Below are 24,592 nucleotides of genomic sequence, written 5' to 3'. Positions count from 1 at the left end.
AGACTCCCTGTGCTTTGCAAACCCATCCTATGCCTGAATGTCACAGTCATCTTTAGAAAAACAATGTTCTTTACTTCAACGAAGTAGAAAAACACAATGAAAAGATTCCATGCTATTCTCTAGTTAAAGAAGACATTTTTCTTAAGAAAAATGCCAGTGAGGATAAAAGTCAAGCATTGTTTTAGACTCTCTCCTATTTCCAAAATATCATTTAAAAATAATTACACCCACAATTTATGCATGATTCATTAGGCAGCAAGATAAAATGCACTGCTAAATTTTAATTGCATGAAACGAGTCGGCACCGTGAAATATTCCCCCAGCTTCTCAGGTTTGTGACCTTTCTGGTAACGTCTTCGCCACAACAAAAATCTCGTCCAAATAGTCTGTCTTGATTCAATTGTAACAGTATTTTTAGTTTCAGCATTTGCTAGACCTCTGAACAATATGTTTTAGGTAAGCAATTAGAAGGTCAAATAACCTGTAATCAATATTTATGCTTTTACTTCTGAAAATTACCGGGTTGGAATCACGGGATCCCTGCAAAGATGGCAGGAATGTCGTCTCAGGGAAAAACATGCAGTGATCCGCACACTAACGTGGTTTTCCAGACTGCAGTTTTCCCCCCTGTCCTCCAGGTAAGAACAGGGGGCCGCTGTGCGACCCACAGACATTGGCAGGGCTCTCTCCGTCACACACGACACTCTACCCATCTCCCGCACCGACTACTGCCTGGCTCCAGGGAACAGGAGAGCTGCGACATCTCACAGAACAGACACCGCAGACAGCATCCTCAAGGATGTAATGTAGTCTTGCATCTTTTAAAGGGAGATTGTTAAGGTGAAGGTGGATGCTTGAATTATCATATTTTTCAACTGCTTATGCATGATATAGGTCAAAGCATGTAATTTTTAAAAATTAGGAACAAGTTCAACAACATCTAGCAGGATGTAAACAGCAACGAGTGCCAGGTATAAGCTGCTGAATTACTAATCGGAAGGAACCAGGCTTACAGCACGAGCACCTGAAATTGTATTTAACGCTCTGATGACAGCAGGCTCTGCGGGGTTCACCCACCCGTCCCCGTGGGCTCTGAGTGACATCTACCCTGAGACTCTGATCCCGCAGCCGCCGCCAAAGACAGCGTGGAGCGCGTGACAGGCACCGTTCTAGCTTCCGGGTCTCCCGCGATCGCTGTTCGTACACGCACCTGTGGTTTTTAACGGGGTTTTCTCTCCTAGCAGCAGTTTTAACCTTTTGGCGTGGATTTTGCCTTGATAATGCGAGTCAGCCACCACCGCGGAGGTGAATGACATGTTACAGAGCGTGCAGCATTTGTTCTTGTCCACCATGTCCGCGTCGCTTCCCTGCGTGGGAGAAAGAGAAGACGGTGTGAGAGAGAGCCAAGCCCCAGGCTTCCTTCTCCCCTTCTGCCCCAACCGGCTCATTGAAACCCCTGGTCTTTGTTCTACCTACAGTCTCTTTCTTCAGGATACTCACCACCAAAACTTACGCGGTGACTGACCTGGAGGTACATGTATTTAGTGGCTACCAATGCCAGTTCCCGGGAATACAGGACACATTTGCAGACATGAGTTACACAAAGAAAAATGGGTCCCCATTAGGTGAGAGCACAGTGTCTGGCACCGCAGTCTCTAACTGCACACATTGTACTCATCAAAGCAAGTCAAATATCAGAGCTCAGACAGGCTGAATTGTTTAGCAGAAATTGTCATTTGCCATCAGCTCTGCTTCTGACCAATTTTAGCCTCACCAGGACCCATGGCCGCGATGTTGGAGATTTTTTCCTTTAAGATTTCTTGAAGAAATTGAACATTTTCCATAATTAACTCGAGTATATATCATAAAACTGTGATGTCCACACTGGCTGAATTCTCTGGGAGAGTTCGTGTAATTTTCCTTTACTTTAGGAGAGGTGATTCATTAAATGCTGCACAAAATGCTTAAATCCACATAGATTTTTTTTTTCCTTTCTGAGACTTAATCACGATTCAGAAAAAATAAACCTTTGGTCAGACCATGTGACCTGCTGTTGTGCACACAGGTCATCAGTTACCTGTGCTTACGAAGGGAAGATTAATCCATGGCCTCCCTCCTACTTAGTTAGAAATTGAGGGTAGAGCGGACTCATAGATAAGGAGTAATGTATTTCTCAGTGGAGCAGCAGTCAGAAAGCCTCTCTTTGTTAAAGAGCAACCCAGGATGAGCGCACGGCCCCACCGTCGCCCCTTCTCTCGTTCCCAGAGGGCCGAGCGAGTACAATTTAAAATCGTACGGGGAGGCAGACGAGGGTGACGACAGGACAGAGGAAGGGAATTACATATTTTTCCCCGTGCAATAATGAGATGTCCAGACTGCTGGAGAGAGTTAGGCCTTGCAAATTATGTGGTCGTTAGAACTCCTTCTTCTTAAGGCTTTAGTCTGTGATGTCTCTGATAGCTAGCATTTCGTCCTGGGAAGGAGGGGTGTGTGTGTGTGTGTGTGTGTGTGTGTGTGTTTATGTGTGTGTCCCAGGAGGCTGGCCTGCAGTCCAGGGGTGATAGGACAGGAGGATCTCAAACGTTTCGGGCGGGGTGGACAATTGGTGAGAGGACATGGATCCTATGGAAAGAGAAGGGTCTTTCCTAAAAGGTCCCCTGCTGGTAGGGAACCCAGCAGGCACTGGGGCCGTGCTCACTGGGAATAAATGCCCTTGCTGAGGCTTAGAGCCATAGTACTTTGAGTTTGCCCCTCGGAAATGAAGAGGCACAAGCAGTTTTACACCTTTGTGTGGAGTGCTACGGAGACAAACGGACCCGGCAGGACCGAGCAGGGCTGGCTTCCCGGCTTCCCTCTCCCAGCTCTCCATCCATGCCCAGGAGACGGCACAGGGTCCGGATCCCATGGAGCGGGGACAGTCCAGGAACACCAGGAAAGAGCACATCAGGAGGTACGAAGGGTGTAAGTCCATTAAATGAGGAGCGGATAGCTCAGGAAGGATGAAAGACCAAAACTGGTGCTTTCCCACTGTATGTTCCAACAGCGGTCCCCAGCCTTTTTGGCACCAGGGACCGGTTTCATGGAAGACAGTTTTTCCATGGCCTGGAGGGTAGAAGGGATGTAGGGGGAGTGGGGGGGCGCTGAGCTGTGTGGCCTGGTCCCTAACAGGCCACAGACCAGTACCAATCCATGGCCCAGGGGTTGGGGACCCCAGTATTAAAGGATATTTACCAGTCTTGCTTTTTATTTTTACCTTTTTAAAAAAGTAATACTGTCAAGATGAAAATGGATGTTTGAATTATCCTTTTTATTTTACCTACTTATGTATTACATAGGTCAAAGCATGTAATTTCTAAAAATTAGGAACAAGTCCATAAGCCAGAGTTTAGCCCTCAATCCACACCTCATCAGAATCTGTGCCCCTTTTCCACAGCTTCCGGAGAGTGCCCCAGCCAAGCCTGGCCTTGCTCCCTGAGGTTCTATGGAGTGGAAATTTCTCCAGAAAGGCTGGAAACCCAGATGCAGAGGCTGGCAGCACCATACAAGGTGACCCAGAACTAGTTTCCAGGGCAAAGAACTTGCCCTTAGACTGGATAATGAGCAATGGATTTACTATAGCGATTGATGCAATCCATTTTTAAGGACCTAGTAATTGTGTAGGACGCTGTGCTAGATGCACACGACTTCGCTCCCTGTTAGCAAGGAGGCTGGCGCCCTGAGAGCTGGAGAAGCAGACAGAAAATGAGGAAAAGTGTCATAATTGAGGAAACAGAATCCCATATCGGCCCCACTCTCTCCAAACTCTAAGGTACACGGACCATTAATGCAAATCAGGCACATTTATACAGAGTTTCACCTTCTCGCCTGTCTCATGCCCAGCATGCCCTTCCTCGGAGCTTTGCTTCATCCCCTCTCACCAGGATCCTGCTGCGTAGCTCAGTTTAATCACCACGTGCCCGAGTGAAGCCTCCGACCCCTCCTACTGTCCCGCAGAAGTGAGAACCAGCCTGGGGGTCTGGGTGCCCTGGGCATTCTTCTTTTACGGTAGAACACTGAATTATTGCATTTACTTGTTTTCGTACGTTCCCCATCACAAGCCTGCAAAGCTCCTCTAGGGTCTAGGAAACTGTGTCACTAACAGCAAGGGCCCAGCGCTACCGCAGCACTGGGGAGGACAGTCGCATGTTCACTGAAGGGACGTGGCACAGGGTTAGTTCGTGGAGTTAGTAACTTACATGACACGAAAGTCAACAGAGGAGACCGGTAACACAGGAAGCCTCGTGGCAAGGCCACGACTTTTCCAACTGACAGGAAGACGGTCAGGCAAAGAACCAGAGGGGTCAACAGTTTACAAACTAACTTGAGGGTTCAAATAGGGAGACGTGTTAGTTTCATGAAGGCAGGTTTAATACTTATTCCTACATTTCTGCTCTCCTGAGCAACCTCATTCACATTATCATATAGAAGAATCAGTTATACCATAAGGTATCATAGGATCTAGTTATGCCACAGCTGTAGAAGAACCAAGAAAGTTTAGGCACCAGAAAACAGAGGAGCTGTGATGCCCTGAGAGGTTAGGTAGCCTTTCAGGCCAGCAAGACACACCTTATGGGATATTTTACTGAAGGGACCTATGTAATTCACATGATACAACTGAAAATACCACCAACTCTGACTACTCTAATGACCCTGATGGAGACACAACCACCTAGAAATTTAGCTGTGCATTCTTAGCTATCTAAATCCCAAATCAATGGCTCCCTGCCACTATAGATCATATCATCTGCTATAGTTTGAATGTGTCCCCCAAAGTTCATGTGTTGGAAACAATCCCCAGGGCAACAGAGGTGGGACCTTTAAGAGGTGACATAGGTCACCTCTGTGACCCATGGATAAGGCTGTGATCGAGAGAGTGGGTCTGTTATAAAAGCAAGTGCAGCCCTCTCTGATCTCTCTCACCACGATGGCTTCTACTATGTTATGACACGGCTACACGCCCTCCCCAGAGGCAGCCCATCCACCTTGGACTTCCCTGCCTTCAGAACCGTGAGCCAAATACACTTTGATTCACTATAAATTACTCAGTCCGTGGTGTTCTCTTACAGCAGCACAAAGCAGACTGGGACATCATTCTTTCTGGAGGATTCCACTGCATCCAGAGCAAGGTTGATGTAGGTCCTAAAGTAAAAACTCCATAAAGTTTGATGAACTCAGTGAATACACTGAAAGTTTCTGGCTTAAAGAACTGAGAGCAGCCTCAAGTTATTAAGCAAATGAAGGGGAACCTAAGATTATCTTAAAATATGGGCTTCAAACTGAAGGCAAAAATTCAGTCAGATTTTTTAAATACAATGTCCACACAGTGGAAAGGAAGAAAAATGTGTATGGAGTATCCTAAGGCTATGTGGTTAAAGCATTTTGCAAAGTATAGAAGTTTTCAGAAGAGTTCAATCAAGGTGGAAAACCCTGCTGACTCTTACGGATCTTGCTTTTTTTAAACTTAAATTCAGATGATTGTCTTCATTTTCTTTCACTTTAGGTAAATGTAAAAAGCCTAAGAGATAGATGCTTCCAAAGTGGCAGAGTGAGGAGCTCTGCGACACTCCTCGTGGAGAAAATGCACGAGTTAGACAGGTTTTGTTCAGCCATGAGTGACAGCGCTGTTGGCCATGAGTTCAATGTTAATCAATCAATAGTCCCGCACATCCAGAGTAAGAAAGAGGAAACTCACTGATCTGCGTGTGAGACCACTCCAGAAAATGCTAAAGAAACATGGATAGTGCATAATGAAGCTATGCAAAGGACAGAAAAGTGTCTAAATTGGTGAATTCCTGAGTTGACAACTCAAAAAGAAGCATATTGGACAGCATCATTGTGAGCCTAAAAACCAAAAAAATTTACAATCATATACTCAGGGTCTCAGCTAGTGGTTTATTATAAAGAAATACTGCATATAATCAATTATTTGTAAGACATATACATATGAAATAAAGTGTCTTTCAACAGCAACACACATAAAACAAGGGTAGATATTGATGGGAATACTGTGACCAGAGCCTGTCCCCAGACCGAACTTTACTTTACCTACAAGCAGCGGCTCAGTGTTTGCTAACTTAGAGTTGATGGTGACTTTACAGAACATAACTACTGTGAAAAATGAGAATTGAAGGTACATTGCATTCAAGAGAAATAAAAATATATGTCCACATAAAAACTTACACATGAATTTTCATAGCAACATAATCCATAATAGCCCCACAGTGCAAACAACCCACATGTTCAGCAACTGAAGAATGGCAGACGTGGTATGTCCATACAGTGGAATATCATTAGCAATGAAAAGAATAAAGCACTAACATAGGCTACAACATGGACGAATCGTGAAAATATTATGCTGAATGAAAGCAGCCAATCACAAAAGGCCATGTATTGTATGAATCCATTTATATGAAATTCCTAGAACAGGAAAATCTATAAAGACAGAGAGTGAACTAGTGATTGTCTAAGAGCTGAGGGTGGGGCAGGAAGGAGGAGAGAGGGGAAATGAGGAGTGACCGTTAGTGGACACAGGGTTTCTAAAGTTTGTCACGGATCTGACAGTCAGGCAACTTTGCGAATATACTTAAAACCCTTGAATTGTATAGTTTAAATAGGTGAATTATATGACATATGAATTATATCTCAATAAATGTATTATAGAAAAAAAAAAGGGCCAAAAGGATTAAGTTGAGTGACTTCAAAAGCACCCCCCCAAAAATTCTGAAATTTGAAGCATATGTTTTCTTTTCTACGCACCTTCTGCTTGGAGGGCAAACACATTCAGGAAGAGAAGAACATGAAGATTATTTTGTTCATGTGGGCTCCCTTGCAGTACATGCAATTTCTCTGAGCACTGGCTAGAGTTTCTTGGATTCTTCTCACTGGTGTTCACTTTGGCAGACGACATCTGTGGCTGTACTGGGCCTCTGTTTGCAGCTGCTGCACCTGAAGGCAACAGGCGTCTGGCACCTCTGCTAGAGGCAGGAGTAACTGTACTCCCAGCACACACCCTGGAGCAAGACGAACGCAACTATTTCTATTAATAGTATTATGCGTGTCGTTGCTTATAGTCTGGGACTTAACTCTGGAGAGAGAATGTCTCTTCTCTTCCGCTTTACTGGGACCGAAAGGCCCGGAAATCAGGCTTCCCGACCGACACAGCGTCCTGCACGGTCTTGCCTCCAGCTGTTCTCACTCCTGCAGCCTCGTCTGACCCGCCTGGGTCAGGCTGTTCTCTCTCCTCCTGACCTGCTCAAACCACAGCCAGACATCAAGGTCCACCTTATCCAAGGGTCCTTTCACGACGTCTGCGGACGTCACCCACATGCCCCTTGCTGGCATCTCCCAGTGCTTAACATCCTTGCCATGAATTTCAATCGTCCTTGACCTTTAGTTGCTTTATTGGCTTTTTTATTTAAAGGGTTGTCTCTTTAAAAATATCATGAAGGCAACAACTTTACAAGAACTCCAGGAATTATCCTCCCCTCATCTCTAGCACCCGCCACAGGTGTGTGGCAAGACGCTCCATAAACATGAGCTAAGTAGTTATTGAATGAATCTTGACGTGGCCATTCTGATCCAATTCTAACGTGGTCATTTAAGTGTTTTCCACCTAAAATAGTTTCTCCCTTGCTCTTTTGCCAACATTGTTGCTCTGTTTCAGGAAAAGGCCAGCAGGCATCCAGTTCATACACTGTACTGAAATGGACGGAGCAGGAAGGGTGTGTCGTCGTGTGCGTTTGTCCACGTAAAAAGGACGCCTCTTGCCGGCTAGGAAGACGGGTGGTGTTGGGACAGCCCACGGAGGAGCTGTGATGTCTGCATCTGCAGAGGGCACACGGACACTGGCATGAAGCCACGGGTCCCACTGCTGACCGCGGCGATGTATGGCCTGCCGCCCAGCCGGAAACCACGCACCTGGTGCAAGAAAACACTCCCTTTCCATAGCATTGGGGAAAATGGTCATTTGGACAACAAAGGGAAGGGAGGATGAAGATTTCTACTCAGGAGGGATGTGGAATTCTCTGTGTGCCTTTGAAATTGGGGTGCCTTTAGTTTGCTTTTTCCAGTCACTGAAGAACTATTTCAACAGATGGTCACAGTAGTTTAAGACCCCAAAAGGGAGAAATTAACTGTAGTTCCTGAGAGGGGATGAACATACAAGTTAGATAAGCGCCACTAACCAAGAGCAGTTCCCCGGAAAGTGCGACTCGTGGAGAGACAGCCGGGGCGCTGCTCTGCGGGCACAAAGGGCAGGCGGGAAGGGACAGCGCTTGCTTCATATTCTAAAATGACATGGTTTCGATATTTAAATTTACTTATTATCTGTCTCCTAGCACTAAAATATTCAATATTATATGTCCTGTATCTAGAAGAGCACTGTCCTATAGAAATATGTTGCAAGCCACGATTGAGGCCACATTTATATTTTCCAACAGTCATATTTTTAATTAAAAAAGGAAACTGTACAATTAATTTTAAAAAACTTTTCAAGTTTATTATTTTTAATTCACAGATAAAAATTATGTGCATTTATCATGTACAACATGATGTTTTGAAGTATATACACATTGTGGAATGACTAAATCTAGCTCATTAATGTATGCATTGCCTCACAGGGTTATCATTTTTGTGGTGAGAGCACTTAACATCAACTCTCTGGGCATTTTTCAAGAACACAATCTATTGCCATTAGCTGCAGTCACCATGCTGTGCAATAGATCTCTCAAACTTACTCCTCCTTTGCTTTCAGCATGTGTTCAACACAAAAATTATTAATGAGGCATTTTATATCCTCTTTCTTATGCTAAGACTTCCAAATCGGGTGTGCGTTTCACACCTGCAGCTCATCTCAGTTCAGACTATCTGCATCTCAAGCATCTGATGGCTCCATGTGGCCAGTGGCTACTGCACTGAACAGTGTATCTCGAGAACATAGTGAGTAATTACTGAATATCAGTTGAACTTAAAAATGAGTGAACAAATGAATGAGTCAGTGAATAAATATATGAATAAATTCTCATTTTTACTGATCAGGAAAATGAAGATAAATTCTTCGTTGTATATCCTTTTAGAAAGTGGTGGAACTGAGTTCTGAATCTTTGGTCGAATTCAAGGCAATGCTATTTCCATTGCCCTGCACTGTGATCCCAGGTCAGTCTCCTCATCCACAACCCTCAGTGGCAAACTACTGCCCCAAATAAGACTCCTATCATGACATTTAAAGTCTGCTAACATCTAACTCTCAACACACTTTTCCAGTCTTGTCCTCAAAGAGAAGGTCCAGATAAATGTAGGGGAGAGACAAATAGCTGATAAACTTCAGCAAAAAAACCATTTTATTTTCATTATAAACACTACACACACACAGACATACACTCACTCCCTAAAACTTTAAAAAGAAAGAAGCTCTATTAAGATAGAAAAGCAATCTTGAACCACATCTCCTTCAAAAAGTTCAAGAAATATAATATGATGAGAAAGAGAAAAACGGCAATATCAAATCCTATAGAAAGTCATTATTTTATAAAAGGAACAATAAAAAAAGCATGCTTATAAGACCACAAAAACGTGCCAGAAACACATGCTTACAAAAAAGATCAAAGCAATAACTTTCTATTTCAACACAAAGAACTTTAAAAAAAATTATACAAGACATGAAAGAACATATTGAAATACTTGAAAATTCACAATGAGGTGGGAGAACTACAAAAAGAAGTAAAATTAAAAGAATAATTCACTGCAAAAATGAAAACTAGAAGAAACAGATGATGAATACACACGATGAATAATTCTCTAAGAGAAATGGATAAAATTAAGAAAACCATTCTAAAATATTAAAGAACTAAAGAGATACAAAGAGATTTAATAGCAAGTGACAAATTGAAGACAAAGACGATCCAATATATAAATATTAGGAGATCTTGAGGAAGAAAACCAAAGCAAGGGAACAAAGCAAATACTACAAACTATGAATTGAGAAAACTCCTAATTTTAAAATTAATGAAAGTATAAACAGTTGTCCCTCCATATCCATGGTGGATTGGCTCCAAGCCCCCTGGAGATGTCAAAATCCGCAAATGCTCAAGTCTCTGATATAAAATGGTGTAATATTTTCATATAACCCACGCACAGCCTCTTGTGTACTTTAAATCATCTCTAGATCACTTATAATACCTAACACATGTAAATGCTCTGTAAATAGCTGTTATACTATATTTTTTAATTTTAATTTTTATTTTTGTTGGTTTTTTCAAACATTTTTGATCCTTGGTTGGTTGAATCCATGGATACTGATCCTGAAAACTGTATTAAAAGAACCTACTGCATATCTCTAAATGCCAATCCAGAACAACCAATGCTAAAAATATTCTAGTAAAACTAATTAACTTTATAGAAAAATTTTTAAGAATTACCTGAATCTCTAAGAAAACAACATCTATAAGGAAAACAGAATTAGATTGTTACCAGATTTCTCAACTGCAATGTTTTATTTCAAAAACAAAATAAACAGTTTATATTCTCAAAATAAAAAAATGTGTGGACAATTTTTATATCCAGCAAAACTGACATGTAAGTATAATGGGCCCAAAGTGGTAACAGGCAAGAACTAAGGGAATCTTGTTCTCATGAGCTGCCCCTGACGTGTCTACTAGAATATAAGACTGACTCAAATAAGCAAAATGACTAGAGAGAATAAGAACTAGTGGGCGCATGGTATTTAATTAAGATAAATAGGAATTAAGAGGGAAACAGTATAGTGTGTAACGGCCATATTCTCAGATAATGTGCATGTAGTATAACCAAAATGGGAAGACAGTGATGAGAATATGTGCTGCAAAAGAGATTTACTTTATCAGTTATTTATATTAGTGGTGTAGTATTAATATTATTATTCACAGGATATATGTATAATATTGGATAAAATAAATCAGTAATTATGGGATATTCTATTAATAATTTCGTCATTCCCTGTGTTTTTGTGAACCAAAATACTCAATGTGGAAAAGTGAACAGATGGAATCTAGGAGAATACGTGTGAAACCCTGTAATTGTAATTTGCATTGGAAGTCTCAGCATGAACTCATGAGGTATCACATAAAAATATGTATTTCTTAGTTCTAGCCATTAAAGAGATCTAAAAATAATGAGAAACTTGACACCACACCCATGGCACTCAGAACCCTAGTAAACTTGAAATACCATTCGCATGGGGAAAAAATGCAGTCTTTTGGGGGGGAAAATGGCTATTCTGAGAGGTATACAACATGCTCCTGGAATATCTTGCCCACCTGGACAACAGGAAAGCATGAATGGCATACCACAGCCAAGACACAAGGAGTCAGGGGCAGCCTTGAAGCAGCTCCCGGGGGCAAAAATGAGACAATTTTATCTCAAAACGATAGTAACGGCAATTGGTCAAGATCCATCAAATATGCTTAAATCCATAAATTCATAATAATACTTGCTAAAAACCTCTTTGGTCACCTTTGTAGAATAATAGAGAACCAATTCCTTAATTAGAAAATTGATAAATAAAGGGAAAGAATGAAGCAATTTTTCTGCCTTTCCGAAAACAGTATACCAAACAGTGAGGAAAATGGCTTGTTTTAAAAATATTCCAATTAATCACTGAAAAAAAGAAACGATCAGGTAAAACCATTTTGCAGCACCCAGGAAGTTAATGCATCTAGGCACTGGGCATCATGCGGCCAACAGCACAGAGATCACCAGCCGTCACGCTCCTCGGGATGCGGGAGCCCAGCACCTTTTGCAGTCTGGCCAAACCACGGGTTCCAACCCAATCTGTCCCCACCGACCCCAACCCGATCCCTCCGCCAACGTGCAGGGAACAGACAACCGAGGAGAGTGCCGATCGGGTCACAGGTGCACAATCAGCAAACCCTGCGCTCTAGAGAACTCTGTGGGTCAAACGCCCCCAGGTTCTTTTAGAGGTAAATTGTGGGGAAAAGCAGGGAATGGAGAAGGAACCTGTGGACTAAAATAGATGTTTAAAAAATGTCAAAATTTTAAAAATTGGGTAAACTATGGTCACTGAGGGATATGTGCGTGATGAAACTGCTGAAACTGGAGAAAGTGGGTGTGGCAAGGCCGGGAGAGTGGCCGCTGCCGGTGACACAGAGGGAGAGTAGCCTGGGCCAGGCGAGGGAGGAGCCCTGGGGCCACCGCAAGGACCCGCTTGTCCGCGGGGGTCGTACTTAGCCGAGTGCCTACCGCAGAACTCAGCAAGCGACATGTCTGTTTTTGAGTTTCGTATATGTGTTTTATTTTCTAACAAAAGGTTTTTGAAAAGCCGAATTCCAGTTGAGAATACACTTGGCTAGCAACCCTAAGAGTCTCTAACTCTTCAATATTAATGAAGACAGGGATGAAATTCATACTGAGAATCAATTTGAGAGACCACTGATGTCACAATTTAAGAGAATTTTGACCTGCTGTAAGGCATAAGGAATTCAGTAGAGATAAGATGTGAAACTAGAATAATAGGGTTTCCCTCATAAGGTAGTAGTGAGAATTATACAAGTTTGTATATGGAGAGTCCTTAGAATGTTGCCTAACCTAGAGCAAGAACCATATTTAAGATTAACCTATTGTTTTCATTATTAACCTGCCCGGGGTTGTGTCTCCCAAATGAGAGACCCCTGAAACAAAGCTGAGACACCACATACATCTCCACCATCCTTGCCCCAGACTCAAGATTTGAACCAACAAAATAACTGGCCAGCCATCCTTTACCACACACCTTCGTGAGCTGATGAAACATGCATTGCGTGTCATTGTGTCATCTTTCTACATCCGCTCTGTGACATCCGGTCCTAGGTACAGTCAGGGAGGGAGGCAGCTGATACAGCCTATGTTGGTGGATGTGACTTCCTCGCTCACCAGCGGGAAGACGGGCTACAGCAGCAGAGACTGGAAGCTCCAGTAGCTTCCACAGTTCTCATGCGAGGCACTGCCTCCTAGCGCTGGCAAGCCAGGTAGCAAGGGTAGGAAAAGTCCCCCAGAGGAACAGAGCTTTGCTAGCCGAAGAAAGTCCAGAAACTGGGATTGCCCCAAGAGCTGTGCACACAGAGCCACATTTAATAATGGCTCTAGGAAAGCAAGACATTAGAGAATTAGCCAATTGAATGCCAAGAGGAATAATTTTTTCCAAATTATATTTTCAAACTTGATGGAAGTTTAATCACTGGAGGTTAAAAGAAGACAATCCTGAATTTCTCCTTCAAGGAAAAAAAAAAAAACCCAGATACTAAATAGCTAAGATAATTTTGAAAACAAAAATGAGATGCTCTTGCAGTCTCAAATATGAAAAACATATTTAAAATCCTAATGATTTTTAAAGTGTGTATCTGCTACAGAAAGGCAACAGGTTAATAAAATAGAGCAGAAACAACCAAAGAATGTGTTCAATTTAGCACGAGATAAAGGGAAATAAATGTCAAGTCAGAGAGGAAAAGGACATTATTCAATAAAGGGAACTGGAAGATTGAATAATAATTTGGGGGAAATAATAAAACCATAAAATAACTAGAAGAAATATATAGAAATATTCAAACAATCTTTGGATAAGTTGAACTTTTTAAGCATTATACCGAAAACAGTTCAAAACAGAAAAGATATGCATATTCCATTCTGTAAACATTCAAATGCTCAGTATATCAAGAAATACCATGAAGACATTTAAAAGCAAATGGCAAACAATATTAATCGTATGTATTTTCAAAATGATTATCTATGTAAAGAGCATTTGCAAAGTACTGAGAGAGCTAATTAATCCCCCAATTAAGCAAAGAACATAAACTAAAAATGTATAAAAGAAATATACATATGCAATAAATATAAAAAAAAATCAATCATACCAGTAATCTAAGAAACACAATATTTTTAATGAGTTACCAGTTTTTAATTATAAAATTGGGAATACTTTTGAAAAATGAGATCCAGTAATATCAAATGTGAGGAGAAATGAGCATTCTAAATCATGACTTTGAGAAACATGTAGTCTTTTTGGAGAGTGACTTGAGAATGTGGATCAAAACCTTAAAGACATTCTTCTTGACCCAGAAATTTCATTTCTGGAAATTTATCCTAAGAAAATCATCAGAGATTTGAACACATACATACAAGGTTATTTGCTAAGGTGCTGATTACAACAGCAAAATAAGCAGAGGTTAACCTCTGAGATTAGCAGAAGATGATATTTGAACAAACTGAAACCATGGCATATTCTTTGTTAAACTAATTTTAATAAACTTCAGCACAGTTATATATTAATATAATGGAAAACAAAGCTATTAAGTGGAAACAAAGCTACTAAAAACCATGATATGGAAAAATACATCAAGGAATGTGGAATGTGACTCACGGCATACTGTTAAGCTCATTCATCTGACATTTTAAAACAGGTATTCATGGAGTGTCAACTCTGCACCAGGCGCTGTTCAGGGGACAGTGCAGAGAACAACCCAGGTGACAAACCCCGTCTCGGAGTTTATATTCTAGTTGGGAAGCCGACGGTATTTAAGAGAAGCAAGTAAAATACATATTCTGCTAGTTAGTCATAGTTGCTAAGGAGGAAAAATAACAAAAGGGGAATATGAAGTTTGCAGGAAGAAGTGTGTGAAATTTTAAAGGTGTCTGAGAAGGCCTGAAGGAAGTGAAGAGTGAGGGGAACAGCATGCTAAGTAGAGGGAACAGCAAGCGGAGAGGCCTTGAGCATGAGGCCACCAGCATGTGCATGGATTAGCTCAGAGACCAGAAGACCAGGGAGGCTGGAACAGAGTGAGCAAGAGGCAACAAGGTCAGGGGTGATGGGGGCACAGGGCAGGCAGGGACTCGGGCAGAGGAGAGGTCAGGTTTGCTCTGAACCAGATGCAACACCACATAGAGGCAACGAGGAGCACAGCTGCAAAATACTATTTTAATATAATATTTGCATGTGTCAGTGAAGGAAAACAGGGTGAAAATCTGAAGGAGGGGCCTCTAAATATTAAAAAGGTGATATGTATGCATATGTGATTTTCCAAAATCATTTTTCCTTTGCCTTTTATGAATTGTCTAAACATTCCATCCTATGTGTTACTTTTTATATATTAAAAAAGAAACCAAATTTTGAAAAATAATTGTTTGAAAAGTGAGCAAATCCCTCCTCCCACCATCTTGTAGGGGCAACAGGTGAAAGAGGAGAGATCATGGCTATTGAGATGAGATTTCCTTGCAATTCTCTGGGAGGAACCCAGTGACGCACGGGGCAGATCTGCAGGGATTTCTCCAGTCGGCAGTGCCACCAGTGTGACCTGCCTGAATAATCTGGGTCCCTGTGGGTCCATTCATGTGCTGTGCAGACTTCCAAACAAGCTGCAAGTCCAACAACTCCCGGATCCTGCAAGTTATGAAGAAAACTGTCAAGGCATCAAGATGGGTGTTTTCTGCCCAAACCTACGAGCACCTGTGGCTTTATGTCCTCACCGTGCCAGACAGACGCTCCTCAGCTGTCTGGAGGGGTCAGTCAGAACAGACACCTGTAGTTCAAGTCCCCCTGTGACAGCACTGGGGAGACGGTGAGTGGGGAATAAAAGAGTCAGAGCTAAAGAAAAGCTAGAATGGAAATGGAGGGCTGTAAAGAAAAAAAGAATCTCAACTGGATTAACTATACTCAGTGAGAAATGGATCCTGAAAACGTGGTACCCGAACCTGCAGCCTTAGCATCGCCTGGGAATTTGCTGGAAATGCAATTGCAGGAGTCCACGCCAGACCTCCCTGCTCAGAGGCGCTGGGGTGGGACCAGGCCCGCCAGGCGGTTCTGCCCTACATGTGCTGCAGGATTGTCCCACAGACATTCTCCCTTCACTTAAGGGAGAGTCCCTGTGCCTAGGTCAGAACGCTGGGCCTGTTATCAGGAGGTCCCTGTCACTGCCTGGTGCTCCCCGGGTTTCTGCAGCCCCTGCCCAGGCGCATTTCCTTTGCCAGCCATTCAGACCCGGCGGAGTTCTGCATCAGCAGCTTCCCCAGGGCGGCCCACGGAGATGACACGCGGCCTCCTGTCCCCTCCTGCCCCTCGGCAGCAGGCACAGCTCTCCCTGTGGAATGGTTTCTCCGGGAAGTGAACCTCTGTGGATGTAAAACTCTGTCCTCCCACGAAAAGTTCTGAGCACTTTCTTGTAACAAGGGGAATAGCTGGAACATGTCACATGTCTCTTCCATAATCCTGTAATTTTGCCCTTGATTGCTCAGTAACACCATCTTTTCCCAGTAGGGTGGATCATGCTTTTGCTATTAAACCTGGCGCACACAGAAGGCCCTTGAGTCCCGGTTTGAAGGGCCCAGACGGAAAGTGTGCTGAGATTCCCATTAACCGTCTAACACGCACTTGGTCTGTGATACAGATTGTATAAAAAGGTCAAAACAAATCACATAATCACTAGCCTTTCTGTGTCAGTTCAACTAAGAAATATCTTCAAACATGAAATACACAAAATAAAGCATCCAGTAAAAATGTATATTCCTTGAGAAAACGTCCATATGGTTAAAGCTTTAGCGACGCCGTCAACGGGGACCTGCTTTGCTAAGGTTATTGTGAACCTGGAGGGTGCGTTTCTTCTTCTTACTTTTTAAATACACTTTTTTTTATTTTGGACTAATTGTGAATTTACGGAAAAGTTGCAAAAGCAGTACAGAGAGCCGCCACATACCGTTGACTCAGGCAGCTCCCCCGACGTCAGCCCTTACATAACCGTGATGCGGTCTCCAAAATCAGCCATGAACACTGCTGCGCTGCTATCCCCAACTCCGGACTATCCGAGTCCACCAGTTTTTCCCAGTAATGTCCTTTTTCTGTTCCAGGATCCAGTCCAGGGTGCCCAGTTGTGTTTAGCATTTTGGTTTGCAATTCCCTTTCACTCTTGCCTGCCAACTTCTGGATCAGAGCTTCATATAGAACAGCCACTTATAAATAGCTGCTAATCAACCAACACGGCACCCCGCGTCTCAGAACTGGCAGCGATTCTGCCCTGAACTTGCAGCAACGCATCGCGCAGAGACCGGGCCACGGCAGCAGTGTCACCAGCTGCTGCAGAGGTTAGCCTGGCCTGATGCAGACGTCGGCACCCTCTCAGGGAGGCCTGGCATTAGAAGAAAAATTCTACTTTGGGCCCAAAATAACTGGACAATCTGACCAGGGCCTACTGATGCCTTTTCCTGGTGATAAAAGTAAGCCAGTTGGTTCTGGGGGGACTTTATAACAACACTGTCAGGATGGTTGGAGTGTCAAAGGGTTTAGGAAACTGTAGTTATGAATTTCTGAAAATGTCCAGTTTATTCAAAGGCAACAGTAGAAATAAGGTCTGGGCAAAGGTGGAGAAAAAACAGAAATCGCTCATGGTTCCTCGGACAGGACCCTGTTGCCGCCAGCCACCGTGCACCTACCTGCTCCCCAGCCCCACCGCCTTCCTCACCCAGCTCGTCTCCACAGCAGGAGAGAGAGAGACCGCACAGAGGACAACAAAAACTGTCAGCAAAAACTGAAGTTTGCAACTGGCACGTCCACAGCACAGCCCTGAGGCCTGCTCTGTAGACAAGGTTTCCGGGGGCACAAGACCGGGCGTCCGGAGTGGAAGCCGTTCTCTGTCCACTCAAGCTCCAGTTTCTGGTGAGATGCTGCCTCTAGGTCTCTGCCGTGCGTGCGCTTCCCCCACTGACCTGGAGTCCCGGAGTCCTTAGGAACGGGAGAAACAAGCAAGCAAGTCGGCTTCTCGGAGGCACCTGAAACACCGTTCACTCAGAGGAGCAGGGGTCAGGCGCCCCTTAAACGCATGACACCAAAGTGGCGTTTCTCTCTCTCTCTCTCTCTTTTTAATTAGCATTAGCAAGTTGTCATGAGGGTTGTTGAGGCTTTGATGAGAACACGCTGGCGGAAGCAGTGGGAAACACGGCTGAGCAGCAGCGGCAGACAGCAAGCTCATGGACAAGGAGCTCACAGCCTTCCAGCTGCTTTCTCGCCCACGAGGCAAAGGGCACGGACTCCCACACCCCTCCGCTTCCCGGGGTTCATTCTGCCCAGGTGTTGGCACCTGGAAACGGCCCTGGTGTCTGTGCAGCAAGACCAAGCAGCCATCTGTGCAATCCTCGTCCTCCCCTGAGCCCGTGTCCGCAAGGATGGGCCTCTCCCAAACGCCAAAGCAAGCGTCCACACGCACCCACAAGCCAGTCCCAAGGTCCCCAACATACAAACGCTCAACAAAGGAACGGACCATGTGTGAGAGAAGGTTGTTCAGAGTCCGAGGCCCCGCCCACTGGGACATCACCATCCCTCCCCACCCGCCGGCCCCTGCAAGTGCATTTCACTCAGGGAGAAGATAGGGATGTAGAAATGTCTTCTCTGAATGCAGTGACATAGATGTAACCTGTTTTCAGAGTGAGAAGCCAACGGACGCACCGCAACCCCGGAGCACTGCCTGTGAACACCAAGGCCCTGGAAGCCGCCTCCACCGGGGCAGACGGACCAGCATCCGCATCCGGAGCCCGAAACGTACCTTCTCAGGGAGATCGTGTTACAAAGATCGGGAAGTACAGCTGAAAAGGTTCTTTCAATTCTCTGACTCAGGTACACCAAGGGCTAATAAGAATTGGTGGACCAGGTGGGAGTCTAATCAGATTCTGTGTTATTCCTACGAAGAAAAAAAATATTTTATACTCCGGGAAATAGATTTACAAATGAACCACTGGAAGACAATACGTCTGTGCTTTGGGGACTGATGAGGAGGGCCAGGGGATAGACTTTTGCCCTTTGTTGTGTAGGACGCTGCTGGTGGTGAGGGGACTGCACCCCTGTGGGCAGTGAGAGCCAGCCGAGGCTGTCACTTCCTGAAAATGTCACCTTTAAAAATGTACCCTCAGCCTGCCCTCCTGAGTCCCTACGTGCAGGCTGCCTCCGGAGGTCCCCTGGTAAACGTGCCTTCATCTTGCACGCAGCTGAGATCCTTCCCAGAGATCCACATAAGCCAATCTGCTTAGTGCTTCTTTGTTTTTTCCTGTCTTTGGCTCGTTCTTTCCTCTGCATTCAGATTTCTCTGCAGAAAAGCCGCTCCCAAGTGCTCCCACTCCCAGCAGAGCTGCCCTGGGATGAGAACCGCAGGAAAGGGGGCAGGTGGGCCACACTCTGGGACTTCGCTTGGTAATGTGAACCCAGTGGGATGGGGGGGAATGGATGACAACAGCACTGAGAAGCCGGCAGTGGCACCTCCGCTGGGCCCGTGTCTTACAGGAGGTCCAGAGGCGAAATCCCCGTCAAGGCTGTGGTGACAGCTGGCGCTCACCGGCTGGCACGCAGGTGCTGCGCTCGGACAGCTTCCAAAGAAAGTCTGATTCTGTCCTGTTTTATAGATAAGCACATCACTGGACAAGGTCTGCAGATGACACCTCGCTTTTCAGCTGTCCAACTCATATTCACAGACACTTATTGACCATCTGCTGTTGCCCATTGCCGAGGAGACAATGGTGAATACGGTCTGGCCTTCAGGACCTCACAGTTCCAGAACGACGTATACCTGGACCAGTCCACCCCAGCACACTGTGATGTGTCCCAGATAGACAAGGGGACTCACAGAAGAGACAGTGACTCCCTGACAGAGCTGGGGGCCTTCACAGGGGAGGAAACATTTACACCAAGTCTTGAAGGCTGAGTGGGGCTTCGCCAAGCACATGTGAAACGTGGGCATGAGAAAGGAGATGGTACAATCTGGAAAAGGGACAAGATGCAGATCAGGTATTTGAGGGACACGAAGGGGACGTGTAGGCAGGACCCAGGCCACAAAGGGGCTCAAGACCTAGGATGATACTTCCAGCTTTCCATGCTCATCTACAGAATGTTCTTCCCCACAGAGGATAAGGCCGCAGGATACTTCTGGCTGAATCTGTCTGTTTTCCACTAATAACGCTGAAATGATGACTCCTCTGCCACCTCCACGTGACTTGCAAGTGGGCCACCGTGCTGCAGAGGGACGGCCTAGTTAGGAGCCACGCCACGGAGCGCAATCAGGAGGGAAGTCATTAAGAGTGACGAGGCAGCATAGCCGTGCTTCCCGAGACACCTGGAAGTGTGTTTCTTCCTGCTAAGTCACCTGGCATCAACTTAAAAGCATCGGGTGTTCAATTAATTGTAAAGTGGCAATCAGGCCGCGGGAGCCACGACACGGAAGAGTGTGGGGGAGTCAGGGCTCCTGATCCCCGCAGAGGCGGGGGGGCCTGATTGGAAACCGAGCTGACGTGAGGTCTCTCCCGAGCTGCCCTCTGAAGGGTGATTTCTTTTGTTCTCTTTCATAGTTCTTGTGTGTGCTTGTATTAACCAGAACCCACTAAGGTGCTGATACAGTGTCTCCCGGTGGTAGCATGTACGAGTGTGAGCCAGCGTATGCTTCTTTTCCAAATGGGCTTCGAAGAGCAAAGTGCTCAGTCCAAGAGGCCACACTTTGTGGGTCCCGAGCAGCTGTCACGGAGGAATCGGGTGACCCGCTGGGCTGCGCTCACCCCAGGGCCACATGCACTAAAGCCCTACTTTAAAATCATGATCTCATTCCAACCTACTTTGAGACAGGGCTGGGGAATGAGAAATCAGAGAAGGATTTGTCAGACTAATGAGCATGCTACTCTGTATATGTCATACACATTTACATAATTTTATCATCGGACAATCCAAGCCAAATACTCCAATTTCCATTCTGCTTTTTCTATCTTCATTTTTTCCCCAACAGATACTCATTGTTGGTATTTTCCTAAATCAGTCTTGTCTGCCTGATTTCCATTACCCCATGTTGTTTTTGACAGAGTTCATTATATCTCAAATGGCATGCTGGCTGAACATGACAGGCTGACACTTGCCGAAATACAGTCCTTCCTGTTTCCATAATTAGAACAACATGCTGGTACCTACTGCCCAGATGCACCTGCTTCCACGCGAACTCTGAAGGCCAATGGCGTTGCCTTTATTTGGTCAAAGATGTTTTGTGTTAGAGCAGACGGCCCCGAGTGAACTCGAGCCAGATGTATTTTTCTCGTTCATTTAGTGGCATCGACTGCATGGGTCTTTCCAGACAAATGGTTTCAAAAAAGTGTAGCCAACCATCGATTACTCAGCAACTGATTAAGGAGAAGGCCAATGATATAAACCTCTTCTTTTTCAATTTTCTCTTTTCTTACTTTTGGCCTTTCCACAATCTTACTGCAAAATCCAAGTGACAGGAGAGAAGACAGGGCCAGGCCAGTGGTCTCGTGGTTGGCTGTGCTGGGCCCGATCAGCCCAGATCATTTGTAGTCGGCTGGGAACGTGACACAGGTTGGAGGTCGGCAGACTACAGCCCGTAGCCCAAATCTGGCCCGTTGCCTGCTCTGTGTGACCGAGGTCTCACTGGCGCAGGCTTGAGGCCTCACCTGCCTCGCCCTGCCACAGCGGAACCCTGCGGCCAAATCTAAAATACTTTCTAGCTCTTTGCAGAAGCAGCTTGCCAAGCCCTGTGTTGGGTGCTTGGGCTGAAGAGTGTGGCTTCCGAGAGCACACTTCGAGTCAGGCGACGGCCCCACACTCTCTGGTTTGTGAGCCTGGATTTCACACTGGCCACAAATAGGGACAACATAAATGTTAAAGCCACCCCAGGTCATCATTAAGGTGGAAGAAGATATTTTTCAAGAATACTTTCAGCTGCAAGTAAAAGAAAACACTAAAGCAACTGGCTTGAGGAAGTCATTCTCCCCTACGATAGGTGGAGAGGTGATCGCGTCCGTAGCCCATCCGGCTTGCGCTCCGGACTGACTCTGCTCGTGGCTCTGCGACGGCTGCCAGGTCTGGGCATCTCGCAAAGACACACCATGTCCTGGAGGAAGAGAGCAATCACTTTCCTTGTGGCTATTTTTAAGACTGAGAAAACCGTTCCCAGAACTCCCCCTTCCCCCTCAGCTGACTTCTGCTGCGTCTCAGCAGCCAGAATAGCACGACCGGCCCGTGGGTGACACCAGTGACTGAGCAGGAGAAAAGGCCACTGCGTACTCCGACTGTGACGCTGCCCTTGGTGCTGGACTGGATGTTCCAGCTTCCCTGAAGCTTATGATCAGCTGAGAAAGGTGCACACTTGAGCCGAACTGGTGCCCTGGCAGAAAGGAAAAGGAGAGGAGGGCGGGTGTTGCGTAGGCGACAGTGTCTGCTATGGACTGGCATGGACCCCTTTCCCACTGGACGCAGATTCAAAAGCTATGTCCAGCCAGGGACGAGCAAGTTGTATGCCATGTGCAAAGTGCAGAACTTCTATATTCAATAGAGAACACTTTCTATTTTAGAGATAGAATAGTTCCATGAACTAGTATTATGAACTTGGGTACATGATTGCATCTCTCTTGACGTTAAGGTAAGATGAAAATCCCTTCAAGATCTGAGATACAAAAACCATTATTAATTGAAAACCCTGAATAGCAGAACACTAGGTATTTGAATAAAATTTTTATAAGATGCATTTTTATACTGAGAATATAAGCCAGCCTTAAAAAAAAAAAAAAAAAACTTAACTGAATACCAAAAGCGAAAATCAGTAGTTGTGGATTGGTGCTAGGAGAAAACAAGGGTAGGACAATATTAAAGACAGAGGTAAGGGAACATGCATAAATGACAGGAAGTCATACGTTCCTGGAGAATTGCTTATAAAAGCCACCTAAAAATTGAGTTCTACGCTCTCCGTGATGTGAAACAAGAAGGGAAACACATTTTGTTATAAAACTGACAATGTCCGTAAGAAAAACTTACAATAATGGGTTAGAGGAAGCACAGCTTTGCTTGATATTCATACCTAAGATAAATTTCACTCATGTCTCCTAATAAGGAGAACACTGCAGTATATATTAGTCTCAGCGGCAACAGTTTAAAGTCTGGTGTGCTCGCTTAAGCACTGAAACAAACCCACCCTGGTATCTCAGGGCCTTAACACAGTAGAGATTTATTTCTCGCTCACGTAACATCCAATGCTGGCGGCCACAGTCTGTCTACCTTTTGAGGGAGACCTTCTCTAGGGACTCAGAGCCCTCCGCATTCAGCTACGGCAGGGTCTCCCAACGTGAGCGCCAGGGGCATTTTAGAGCAGACGCTGTTTTGCTGTGGGGGCCGTCACGTGCATCACAGGATGCGTGGAAGCAACTCTGGCCACCACCAGCTAGCTGCCTGGAGTGTGACATCAAAAACGCCTCCAAATATGGCCAAGTGTCTCCCGGGAGACAAGACTGCTCCTGGTTGAGAACCACCGAGTTAGAGGAAGGGGAAAGAAAGTATCCAGAAGACACATCCCCATTTTATCAACGTATAATTTACATACACACACACACACACACACACACACACACACACACACGCGCGCGCGCACTCAGATCTTCAGTGTTGAGCTCAATGAGTTTTGACAATTGTTACACCTGTGTAATCAGCATTCAAAACAAGATGCCAGCCATTTCTAATACCCAGAAAATTCCCTAGTGCTCTTGTCTAGTCAACCACCATTGCTGTCTAGGCAACCACTGTCTGATTTCTATTACCGCAGATCAGTTTTGTCTATTGTTGGACTTTACATGAATGGAATTATACAATACGCACTCTTTTGTGTTTGGCTTTGCTCACCCAACACAAGGTGCTGAAGCGCATCCCTGTGGCTGCAGGAGTCCGCAGCTCCCTCCTTCCTACCACCGAGCGGCATTCCACAGTGTACCGCAAACGCGCGTATCTGTTCAACTGCTGTGCACTTCCTTTGCAAACAATTCGACCTGAAAGTGATGCCCATCACTTCTGTTCACGTTCCACTGGTGACAACTAGTATCATGACCCATCTAATTGCAAAGAGGGCTGAAAAATAATGTCTTTAGCTGGGAGGACACTTGTCACTGACAATTCTGTACACTGGTGTAAATCTTTTGGAGGACAGTTAATTATCTCTGTCATCTCTAGCACCCAGATGGGAAATCTGTGTATTGCCTGTGACCTTTAGGCTGGGGGAGCTAAATAAAAGCTGTGGGAAGTATTTGTGTTACACACATAGTAAGTTTTGAAATATAGTCTAAAAAGCTGTCATTCATTTAAACATTTTACTGTTGAGTATGTTAAATAACAAAACGCAATCATATAGCAGTTAGTTATGTGCATATTCTGGCTAAATACTAAATAATCAACCGATATCCAAAGCAACAAATATCTTTTGACTAATGCATATTAGTGCTTTCTTTATATGTTTCTTTCTCGAAGGCTCGATATTTTAAAAATAAATTATTTGGCATTGATTAAAACATGATTCACCAGGTATATATAATAATATGTTTGACTAAAGATAATTATGTTTAAAATCTGCAGACTTGTGATTCACAGAAGGCTCAGCTTAAATTTCCTGTGATGTGAGTACATCATGTTTTAACCTAAAGAAAAAGATGATCCATGATAACAGAAATGTACATGGAACATTTATCACAACTACCGTGAATGGAAGCCCATGTTCATGAATTCATGAATATTTTCAGAATA

At 44.6% G+C, this 24,592-nt stretch overlaps 1 protein-coding gene across 7 annotated transcripts in view; it reads right to left on the bottom strand.

Annotated features, from left to right (window-relative positions):
- Positions 1–24,592, bottom strand: part of ZMAT4 (zinc finger matrin-type 4) — a 317,188-nt gene that overhangs the window by 146,809 nt on the left and 145,787 nt on the right. For all 7 annotated transcript variants that reach the window (XM_045535767.1, XM_045535764.1, XM_045535765.1 and 4 more), the window contains one exon: positions 1,211–1,367. In XM_045535767.1, coding sequence (XP_045391723.1) covers positions 1,211–1,367 — 157 coding nt within the window. The remainder of the gene's footprint in view (positions 1–1,210; positions 1,368–24,592) is intronic.

Source organism: Lemur catta, chromosome 22 (genome assembly GCF_020740605.2).
Source record: "Lemur catta isolate mLemCat1 chromosome 22, mLemCat1.pri, whole genome shotgun sequence".
Lineage (NCBI taxonomy): Eukaryota > Metazoa > Chordata > Mammalia > Primates > Lemuridae > Lemur > Lemur catta.
The sequence above is the reverse complement of the archived record's forward strand: the minus strand, read 5'-3'. Positions and strand labels throughout refer to the sequence as shown.